General features: G+C 38.7%; 1 protein-coding gene across 1 annotated transcript; it reads left to right on the plus strand.

Annotated features, from left to right (window-relative positions):
- Window positions 1-1961: 1961 nt before the first annotated feature.
- b4galt4 (UDP-Gal:betaGlcNAc beta 1,4- galactosyltransferase, polypeptide 4) lies at window positions 1962-9159 on the plus strand (the record flags this gene model as incomplete). Its single annotated transcript, XM_037687574.1, is given in 5 exon segments — window positions 1962-2208; window positions 4003-4235; window positions 8521-8708; window positions 8847-8969; window positions 9055-9159. Coding segments are annotated over 5 exon segments (896 nt in total), but the record flags the coding sequence as incomplete, so codon positions are not given.
- Between the last annotated feature and the right edge of the window lie 2974 nt (window positions 9160-12133).

The following is a 12133-nucleotide window of genomic DNA, read 5'->3' on the forward strand; positions in this document are numbered from 1 at the left end:
GCAGCTCAGCATGGTGGTGGACGAGATAAGGGCTGGTGGAGCTTGAGTACTTTGATAAGATACTTTATGTGTTACTCATGACCTGCTCTCCTGCATGTCTGAAATGTTTCTCTGTTCCAGTCAAGTGCAGCTCCAATTCAAGTTCAGCGAGTCCTTGTGACACACCCAGGCTCCAGTAGATCCCACGCGTGCTGAATATTCTGTGCGGACCTGGCTCTGATGGGGATGCTGCACGAAACGTGGACGTCTTGAAGCAGGAGTTTTCAGACCTGCAGCTCAAATCCATCTGGAGAGTTCGATCTCAGTCCCGCGTGCAGATAAACACGCCATCAGCTGAGCAGGTCTACTGGTGTAGGACAGCAAACTGGGTCCCCTGAACTAAAACTCCATGCTGTAGAGGAGGTAGCAATAATAGATGTTACGAAATGATTTGTGACTTGAAAAGAGCGAACAAACAGAAAGTAATGTTCCCCAACAGGAACTAGACGGCTCCCAGACGTGGCGTTAACCAGTCGCCGAGCAGGATGTGATGTAAGAAAAGCAAAGAGATGCTTCGACGCTTAAATCTGATCAAACAAACGATTGGGATCCGCTTCTCATCCGTACGTTTTTCAGCATCTTTCTCATTTTTTGTGCCGTTTCAACAAATCACATCCAAACGTTCAGCTCGTTCAGGAGAACGGTGCTAGGACTGTTGGTACTGGCGCAACTTTAGCTTTTTGAGATATTTAGCCTTTTCTGCCACTTTTTTCCTCATAGAAAATGAACTGAGCTCATTTTCCATCCTTCAGATCTTTAGATCTGTTCACAACCTTTTACTGCTCCTTTCGCAATTTGTTCTGGTTCAGCTTCTTTCAGCTTCCTTGTGCAAATTTTTTTTTTTTTTTTAATTAATTAAGCTACTTTCAGCTAATTTAAGCTGTTTTTTTCTGCTCTTTTGTGCTGCTTTATTCTTCTTACATTTGTGTGCTTTAATTTAAGCTTGAAATGCTCGTTTCAGTTTATTTATGAACGTTTCAACTATTTCAGCTTCTATTTAGCTGTTTTATGTTCATTTGAGCTTCTTACGCTAATTCCACATTTTTTAGCACTCATTTAAACATTTTTCAGCCTAGTTCAGCAAAAATGTCTCTTTCTACTTCAGTCTGCTAATTTAAGCTTCTTTCTGCTTTTTTAGCTATTATTCAGCTGTTTTTGTAACGCATTTCTACTTTTTTCAGATAATTTTTTTTTGCTAATTTCTGCTTGATTCAGCCTAATTGGGCACAGTTGTGCTCTCTCAACTTCCTTCTGGTAGTTTAAGCTTCTTTTTGCCTTTTCAGCTATGTTTGGCTAATTTCAGATTGTTTTAAGCTCATTTTCAAATTGTGCTCATTTCTGCTTATTTAAACCAATTTCAGCAAGTCTATGTTCTTTCTGTTTTCTTCTGTTAACGTGGGCTTGTTCTTGCATTTCAGCTACATTTCAGCACGTTTTAGCTAATTTCAGCTATTTTTCAGCAAGTTCTTCAGCAATAAGCATTCACACTGCATTTTTGCGGGAAATGCAATTTCTTTTGTTGTTCTAATTTTTTGCAAATCAAGTTTTTACCTGTGTGTGTGTGTGTGTCATACAAATGTGTCCTTGCTTGTTAGTCACTTTTCTTTTCTCGTAATCTGTTTCCAGTTGCTGGTGGGGTCACGTTTCGGCTTCGTCGCAGGAGAATGGATTTCTAATTTCCAGCATGGGACTTCTTTATTAATCCACAACAAAACAGCCGAATAGTTGATTTGTTCTGCAGTAACGCAGCACGTGGCACCGCCATGGGACGATTGGTCACTTATTCTGCGGCTGACGTACTGCTTTTATTTTTTTAATCTACAAACACGGCTCGGATGAAACATCTCCAACTTCACCGAACAACATAAACAATTATTTTGACCGTTGTCGCTTCTGGAAAAAGAAAAAAGAACAACCTAACCATGGGCTTCTGTTCGATTATCAACAAGGTTATGTGCAGGAGCAAGTATTTTCTGCTGTTCGTTGTGTCGCTGTCGGTGCTGGCGTGGATAGCCATGTTTCCTGGTGAAACGGTCAAATCTAATCCGGGCGACTCCGTCGCGACAGAAACTCTCCTCCGAGGAGGTCCGGACCCGTGGACTGCAGAACCCACTCGTCTGAAAGCCGCAGCACAAAAGGCTCAATGCCCAGAGGAGTCTCAGCTGCTCCGTAAGTAAACACTAACGTTAAGAAGATGAACGTCTAAATGAACACGGCGCGCTGAACTGCTGGTTATTCTTAGAATACAAGCGTAGATTATGCCGGCAGAATGTACATAATCCCTAATGCGTCAGGTTTTCCTTCATGTAAAGCTTCGAGTTTGTTTTACCGTCACGGTTGTAGCTTTTGGGCGTCCGCAGATGGACTCCTCGGGTCCATTTGCTTGTTTAGAACACAACTGCAAAGCTTTTGGTCCAGTCCAACGTCTTATTTGTAGTTAAGATAACTTTGCCCAAGATCCTGCTCTCCAAGTTAGTCCCGCTTGAACAGCAGCTTCTTTCTGTTTGAATAAGAAATCCACCGAGAAGCTCTTTGTAAACTTTAGCTACGGTGAAGAGATGTTTTGCACAGACCATTTATTATAAGTTACCTGCTTGTAGAGCTCATGTTAGCCGAAGCTCAATGGGATTGAGACCATAAATCAACAGTTAGGAAAAAGAATGGGGCAGAAGTACAGGGATTATTGAGTAGAGAACGTGTTGTCTCAATCTTAGCACTTTTGTAAGGATTTTTATTTTTTTTTTTATGTGTAGTTTATTGTTTAAAACAGTTGAAACATGCAGTTGTGGCCGGGGAGGTGCCCAGTCCTGGTCCTCGAGGGCCACTACCCTGCATGTTTTACTTGTTTCTCTGCTCCAGCACCTGATTCAGTGACCGAATTACCTCTTAAAGTTGGACAGAAGTTTATTAATCCCCTGTTCACTCAAGTCATTGGAGTCGAGTCAAATTTATTTATAAAGCACATTTAAACCAGCTGCTGTTACTAAAGGGCCTGTCTGATGTCGAGGGGCAGATTGTTCCAGAGTTTAAGGCCCATGACTGGAAAGGCCCAATCTCCTCTGAGCTTCATCCTGGTTTTTGGTACAACCAGAAGCAGCTGGTCTGATGATCTCAATGGTCCAGAAGGAACAGGTTGAAGTAGGTCAGAGAGGGATGAGGGTGCAAGGTCGTTAATGCACTTAAAGGTCAACAGTGGAGTTTTAAAATCATTTCTGATGTACAGGGAGCCAGTGAAGGGAGGACCAAACTGGTGAAATGTGCTGGTTAGAGGCCATTAAAGATAAAATCTAAATCTGTTGTCTGTCTAAAGCAGGTCTCTCTTGAATATGAGTCCTGGTGACTCAGTGAGACTAACCTGTATCAATAAAGGTTGAATAAAAAGTCGGGCATGTTGGAGCAGAGAACCCTCTGAAAGCTGCAGGGCAATGACCCTCGAGGACCAGGACTGGACTCCAAGTGATTATTCAGCTCGTTTGAAGTGGTGTACTGAGGAAAGGTTGAACATTTAATATCTTACTTGTTGAAGATGACTCTGAACAACCTCAGTTTAAATAGATCGTTTAATTCTGATTGGATCGACGAGCTAATGGCTAGTCAGAGCGGGGCCAAGATCGAAGTGGCTCGCTGCCATTTTAAAACGAGCCGTATCGGCTCTTTTAGAAACCTTTACGCTGCCTCTTTGGTCTTGGACTAGCCTTTACCTCTTCAGAATTATTCTCTTTCTGAGGACTGCGGATGTTCAAAGAGCCATTTAAGTAAAGATTTAATTGTTAACTTTCCACAGAACCTCGTTTTAAAGCCTCCGGACTGTCACTTTAAACTCTTCTGCTGTGCATGTCATCTGTTTTAGTTTGCTTAACTTTTAGTGCGTCTCCTGGTGTTTACGTCGAGTATAAAACGGTTACAGAAAACTTCCTTTAGACTCGGACAAATGATTCAACTTCCCAATGTTTTTTTCCTCAGAGGGAGTTGTTCCTCTAACCTTTGCATCCTCGCTACAATTGAAGGATGTCGAGAAGGAAAACAAGAGAATGAGCGAAGGAGAGTACGAGCCTTCAGACTGCACCGCGAGGCAAAGCGTGGCCATCCTCATCCCTCACCGCAACCGAGAGAGGCACCTCCTCTACCTCTTACACCACCTGCTCCCCTTCCTGCAGAGGCAGCAGCTACACTACGCCATTTACGTCATCCACCAGGTAGTTCTCGGCACAATGGACTATTGATGTGCGGAGTCAGGGCGCAGCAGAACTGGTTTGTCAAGGTGGCATTCCAAAGTTTAGTCACATTTTGATCCTGTAATAAGTCACTATATAAGATGATCTGATAAAGTGGGAAAACCACAATTGGTCCTAGGGTAGGTTCGGTTTATTTGTCATATGGAAAATCAACACAAGGTCAACAATGCAACGACATGCTTAGAACGAGAAGAACCATCTCGACTCGACAATAAAAACAAACAACAAAAAATATCAAAGCATGCAGCAAAAATACTACTTAAATATTAAAACATACTAAAAAGTACTACTAAAATACTAAACACGTACTAAAAAAATGACTAATTTACTAAAAACAAACTAAAAAAATTACTAAATTACTAAATGCATACTAAGAACTACTACTAAAATATTAAAACATACTAAAAAATACTACTAAAATTCTAAACACATACTAAAAAATACTACTAAAATACTAAAAACAAACTAAAAAAATTACTAATTTACTTCAAACAAACTAAAAAAATTACTAAATTACTAAATGCATACAAAGAACTACTACTAAAATATTAAACCATACTAAAAAATACTACTAAAATTCTAAACACATACTAAAAAATACTACTAAAATACTAAAAACAAACTAAAAAAATTACCAATTTACTACAAGCAAACTAAAAAAATTACTAAATTACTAAACGCATACTAAGAAGTACTACTAAAATACTAAAAAAATTACTAAATTACTAAATGCATACTAAGAAGTACTACTAAAATACTAAAAAAATTACTAAATTACTAAATGCATACTAAGAAGTACTACTAAAATACTAAAAAAAATACTAAATTACTAAATTCATACTAAGAAGTACTACCAAATTACTAAAAACAAGACATCAAAGTTGAACAAGAGATACATCTACAGCACAAAAAAAAAAAAAGAAACTGTCCAGATGACCTGACTGAAAATTGTTGGATTGTATACCTGGATTACTGAGCATGGACTTTGTTGGTTTTGAACCAGTTTGACATGACTGTCGACGAGGGAGAGGGCCGGCACCGGAAGAGGGGGCGTGCCAAAGACACCGTCTTAGCACCAACTTAACTGGTTTGTTCCACTGTGGAGTAAGCTGTTTGGGGGAAGAATCAGTTTTGTGGTGTGTTTCCTTGACTGATGAAGCCTTCTGGATGGAAGGTGAAACGTTTCAGCACAAAAAGTAAAACTGTCCAGATGACCTGACTGAAAATTGTTGGATCTACAGCGTGGTTTGGTTAGCAGTGAGGTTTTTTCAACATCATGGTTCTGTTCTGTTAGCGGTGTGGTCTTGTTAGCAGGTCCGGTTAGCAGCTTGATGGTAATAAGGACTACAGCAGCTGCTCTCACAGACCACAGTCCAGAACTGGGTCCAGCAGACAGAGAACATCCCAGGTTTCCCTGTGGAACCAAATGGGTCCGTACTGCATGTGCATGTAGATGTTTGGAGGATCTTGTTAGCAGGTCCAGTCAGCAGCTTGATGGTAATAACGACCGCAGCAGCTGCCCCCACAGACTGTAGTCCAGAACTGGGTCCAGCAGACAGAGAACATCCAAAGTTTTTCTCTTTTTACTCTTCACCAAATCAGGCTAATTCAAGCTCCCAGGAGCTCCAAGGTACAACAACAATTCTATAAAGAAGAACATTTGTTGTTTGTTGATGACCTGGCAGCTTGTTTTGAAAGTAAATAATAAAAAATGAACAGCTGTGATTTCTTTGTATTTCTGTCAGTATCAAACGGGTGAGAAACTTTTTTTTTTTTTTTTTTTACCTACCGGTACTTAAGAAAAAGATCCGAAAAAAAATATATATAGTTATTTAAAAATGATATTTTTCTCCCTTGAAACATTAAAACAAACTAAAAAGTACTTGTCAAATACATACTTTAGAACTCAAAAGATTATTTTCTTACACACGAGAAGAAACTTCAAAGCGTGTTGACTTATCTGTGATAAAATTATATTTTAAAAAACATGCAAATAAGCTTTGGCTTCAGGTTAGAGTTGGGTAATTACTATCTGAATATATTTGAGATACTTTTAACTACATTTCCATCAAGGTTGTTTGTTTTGCTCCATTTAATCATTTTTTGTTTGTTTCTATTATCTGTTCCGAGGGTTTTATCTGGGTTTTATTGTGTTTAATTAGGAATAAGTACATAAACCTTCCTCAAAGTCTCATGCGGAGAGTTATTTATTAACTTATAAACTATTGTACGCACTTTTTAAATAACTTTTGGCTATTCATTACCAAGAACACAAGTTTATTGTAACTGTTCTGCTTCTTCCCTGAATACACGCCTGCTTTTAAAACGCAATGAGTCCAAAATTAGAGTTTAACGTACAATGAGCTTTTAACAACTTCTGAAGCAGTCACACTATTGTGAGCCTATTTTCATCTGCACGTTTTTTAGCATCTTTCTCCTTCCACAGTTTTTGTGCTATTTCAACAAATCATACATCAAAACATTCGGTTCGTTCAGGAGACTTTTGGCAACTTTAGCTTTTAGCCTTTTCTGACACTTTTTTTTCCTCATAGGAAAATAATTGAGCTCATTTTACATTCAGAGATTCAGAGAGATTTATTTGTCATACACACCACATGTGGTACATGAGGTGGGACCAAACTATGTACACAGGGTCCCAGTTACATCCCAACAAAACACAAACTGTACAGAAAAGCATTAGTAAGATCCGAGTCATGAAATAAGAATACACTTAGCACTAACAGTACAAAAACAACGCACCAAAACAACAGCAGCACGAACATGAGTCTGTGTGAGCAGATGAGGACTAATGAACACATCAACATGAAATGATCAGCAGCATGGGATCAGCATCATGGATAGCAGCACATGTCAACAACCAAGTGACATTACAGCGATTTTCACAGTTCAAATCAGATCTTTAGATGTGTTCACAACCTTTTACTGCTCCTTTAACATTTTGTTCTGCTTCAGCTTCTTTCAGCTTCCTTGTGCAAATTAAAACTTTTTTCTGCTACTTTCAGCTGTTTTGTGCTTCTTTCAGGATTGTTCTGCTACCTACAGCATTTGTATGCTTCTTATAACTTGTTTCTGCTAATTTCAGCTTATTAGGCTCCTTTTAGCTTATTTCTGCTAGTTTCAGCTTATTAGGCTCCTTTTAGCTTATTTCTGCTAGTTTCAGCTTATTAGGCTCCTTTTAGCTTATTTCTGCTAGTTTCAGCTTATTAGTCTACTTTTAGCTTATTTCTGCTAGTTTCAGCTTTTTCTGCTATTTCAGCTACTATTTAGCTGTTTTTATGCTAATTGTAGCTTTTTCAGCTAATTCCACTTTTTTGCACTCATTTCAACATTTTTCAGCCTAATTCAGCAAAAGCATGCTCTCTCCGCTTTTTCCTGTCAATTTAAGATGTTTCTGTTTTTTTAGCTATTTTCAGCAGTTTTTTTTGCTAATTTCAGCTTTTTTCATATAATTTCCACTGTTTGCACTCATTGCTGCTTCTTTCAGCCTAATTGAGCAAATGTGTGTGCTTTCTGCTTTCTTCTGCTAATTTAAGCTCGTTCTACATTTTCAGCCACATTTTTAGCATGAATTAGCTAATTTCAGCTCTTTTCATATAAATTCAAGTTTTACGTGGTCATTTCTGCTACTTACAGTCTAATTAATTTCTTTATGCTAATATCAGCTTGTTATGCTCCTGTCAGCTTTTTCCTGCTAATTTCAGCATTTCCTGCTAATTTCAGCTACTATTTAGCTGTTTTATGCTAATTTTAGCTTTTCCAGCTAATTCCACATTTTTTAGCTCATTTCAGCTCTTTCTGCTTCTTTCTGGGTGTTTAAGCTTTTTCTACCTTTTCAGCTATTCAGCTGTTTTTTGCTAATTTCAACTCTTTTAGCTAATTTACTTATGTCTGTGTTCATTTCTACTTATTTAAACCTAATTCAGCAAACAGGCTCTTTCTGCCTTTGTCTGCCAATTTAGGCTTGTTCTTCCATTTCAGCTACAATTCAGCAAGTTTTTAGCTAATTTCAGCTGTTTTCTGCAAATTCTTCAGCAATAAGCATTCACACAGCATTTTCACAGGAAATGGAATTTCTCCAGTTATTTTTATTCAATTCAATTCATTTTCTTTATTTAGCACCAAGTCACAACATAAGTCATCTCAGGGCGCTGAACAGAAACATTCATATATATTATGTCATGTATTCATACATATATGGAGATTAAAGTTTGTTTTCTGTTGTTAGGCCGGTGATGCCATTTTTAATCGAGCAAAGTTACTGAATGTTGGCTACCTGGAGGCGCTAAAGGACTTCAGCTGGGACTGTTTCGTCTTCCACGACGTGGACCTGGTTCCTGAAAATGATCACAACTTGTACATCTGCGACAAGCAGCCGAAACACATGGTGGTTGGCCGCAACGTCACAGGATACAAGTAAGTTTGTGACATAGTCCAAGTCTGGAGTTTGTGCATAACTCAAATGAACGGTCGTATTTTGCACGGCATAACTTTTAAGGATTTGTTCCACATTTTAAATAAATAATAGTATTTCTTTATTGGTTTTCTCCACAGGCTGCGTTACAAAGGATACTTTGGGGGAGTCACTGCCCTGACCCGAGACCAGTTTTTTCAAGTGAACGGATTCTCGAACAATTACTGGGGATGGGGAGGGGAAGATGACGACCTCCGCATCAGGTAAGATACAGTACGTTAGATTACAAGGGCTTCATTTCATTCCACATAGACATAAATAATATTTACTCCTTGCTTTTTGTGACAGGGTTGAGCTGCAGAAAATGAAGATCTTACGACCACCTGCTGGCATAGCTCGCTACACCATGGTGTTTCACAAACGGGATAGCGGCAATGAGATAAATGTGAACAGGTCGGTGTTTTATGATTGGGTCTAAAATAAGGACAGTAGGGTTTTAAAGTTGTTCTGCTACTGACAAAGAATATAAAGTAAAAATAAAAGATAAACTGATCTGCAGCAATTTGATCTCAGTGAGTAATCCTCTGATATAGTTCAGATATTTTGATGTGGGGCTCTGAGGAAAGATTATGGACAAATATCTTACCTGTTGTAGATGGTTCTTCCAATGTCACTTTGAAGAAAAAGAGTTTAATTCTGACCGGGTTTATGAGCAAATGACTAGTTGGAGCGAGGCCAGGAGAAATGTCTTGCTGTGGTCTTACAGTTTCATAGCTGTTCGTGCTAACGCCAATTTCTGTGAATGTTTCTGGATCACCTCACATTCCTCAAAGCCTTTGTGCTGTTTTCAACCTTTTACTGATCATTTCAGCTGTTGTTCTGGTTCAGCACCTCTCGGCTTCTTACTGCTAATTTCAGCTTTTTATGCTCCTCTCGACTTCTCTAGCTTTTTCAGCTACCTTTTTTTTTTAGGCGTTTTTATGATTATTTACCGTACTTGCCGCCGTATAAGTCGCATCTGTCCAAATATGTCTAATAAAGTGGGAAAAAACATAAATACGTCGCTTCGCAGTATAAGTCGCATCACCGCTGACACGTCGCGTTTGTTACGCGTCACCGCTGACAATCTGGAAATGTGGGCCGGTGTTGTGTCAAAAATCGATTAGCCGCGGGAGCGTGAACGGGAGGACTTTAATAAGAATTTAACAAGATAAACACTTAAAAACAATTATTTATTTGCTGGAAATTACAGTAAAGGTGTGTCTCTGTTGAACTTTTCCTTAATAAATGCACTTTAACGGTCAAATCAGCTGCATTTTGTCTGGGCGGCACGGTGAAATGCAGCTGATTTCATGTTTGCTCCAGGAGTCCTGGAGCGAGACGAAGGTGGCTCTGTATGGCAAACCAAGTGTCTCATTAACAGCCACTTTTACCTATTAATGAAACACTTGGCTTGCCATATGACTCAAGGGCCCTCTAGCGGCTGCAAATGGTAGCGTTCAATATTTTCCATGTCAAAATGAATGAAATCGTCAGATCTCGGCCAAAAATTGGATTGTAAATCTGGGGAAAAACATAAATACGTTGCTTTGCTGTACAAGTTGCAGGCATGCTAATTTATGCAAAAAAACTGACTTATACAGCAAAAATTACGGTAAGCCTTTTTTTCTGCTGTATTTAGATAATTTTTTTGCTAATTTTCGCCTTTTGTGCTTTTGTCTAATTACATTTTTTTATGCTCCTTTCAGCTGCTTTTCTGCTGATATCAGTTTCTTTAGTTACTTTTCAACTAATTTTAGCTTTATGTGCTGTATTATGAAATTCTTTATCAAAAGGGTTCGTGAACGATCGGCACAAGATATTCAGACAAGAGGGAAAAATAAAACACAGAGACTGTTACTGCTAGGAATAATAAGTGTCATTTATTAACCTGCCACAGAAAACAGCCAAACAAAAGTCATGTACACTCGTACACTCTTAACACACAAATTGATATGAGAGAACTTCTCACCGTGACACTGGCCGGGAAGTCGTTTTCGACCCAGGTAAAGAAGAATCACATCATCAACTGCATGGCACCGCGCGCGCTGGTCCACACAAGACTTCCAAAATTCCCTTGCCTGTCACACCTCCTCTTATACCTTTTCCCTGACTGGATCGCGTGAGAGCAGTGAAAAACAAGTTTGATGGTTACCAGAACAACGGATGAGGAGCTGGTGATTTATTACCAATAAGGAGCATGGTGACCTCAAGGCGGGCCAAGACCCTGAAGCCAGAAATACTCCTTAAACTTTTACAAAGCATTCCTAAAGAGGGAACACACACCCCTCCATCCCTCTGCAAACCATCAAAGAGTGTCTAAATACTATAAGTAACACACACACAAAGTATATGTTTGAACGGGCATACAATCCCTAATATGTGAATAACACGTTGTATAAGTGTGTTTTCAAACTACATGTAAATGAGTGTAAAATAAGTATAAATTGACATAAAAGCATCAAAATAATCATTCCTATATCATTCCACCCTTGCCTTTTATGGCAATTTAGACATTTAATTCTGAAAAGTAACACACACAAAATGTATATGTTTGAATAGGCATAAAGGCAACTTAATATATTGATATAAAACATATTTTTATATCATGTGCTTTTTCCTTATTTTCCTGCAAATGTCAGCCATTTAAATTCAACTCTCATAAACGGATTAGAGATAAAAACCTTTTCAGCTGGTTAGTGACTGGAAGTGGCGTTTCTCTAGTGTGATGCGTTCAGTTTTGCATAACCCAGTTCATCTGGCAGGAACCGGTCTGCGGGGAGCTCAGGCTACACTGGATGAGCTCCAGCCAGTTGCTGCCGTCTCTGCTTTCACTTGCAAATAACCTCAGATCACCTGAACTGTCCCTTTAAAGTGAAAGCACACAGAAACACTAAGCAAGGCTTTATTTTTTTTAACTGTTGTGTTAAAAATATGGGTAAACTTACTTATTTACATATGAACTGATTGTTAAATTGATTCGACCTTTATTTATACAGGTTAATCCCATCGGCCTGGCAGCAACAGCTCTGCTGCTAACTGGAACACTAAAGCTGCAGTGAGGAATTATTGAGTCGCTCTAGTCAAACTTCCTTGTTTGCATGGAAACGTGTCGCCACTGGGATGCCAACTCATACAATTTGCAGCCTTGGATGTTGTTGACATGGTTTTAAAAGGAGCTGAGTTTCAGCTTTCAAATTGAATAGATAATTAAACAATAAAAGACTATCTGACTGATTTAACAGAACTATTTTGATGTTCTTTGTAATAAAATTTGGTATTAAAAATGGAAGCATGCTGACAGGAAGACTTTAGTTTTAGTATTTAGTATCTGTCTGTAGCCGAAGCCTTCTAATAAGAAAAAGAAGTATTTTAACTCTCCAATAAA

Source organism: Nematolebias whitei, chromosome 14, assembly GCF_014905685.2.
Source record: "Nematolebias whitei isolate Nwh7 chromosome 14, NemWhi1, whole genome shotgun sequence".
NCBI lineage: Eukaryota > Metazoa > Chordata > Actinopteri > Cyprinodontiformes > Rivulidae > Nematolebias > Nematolebias whitei.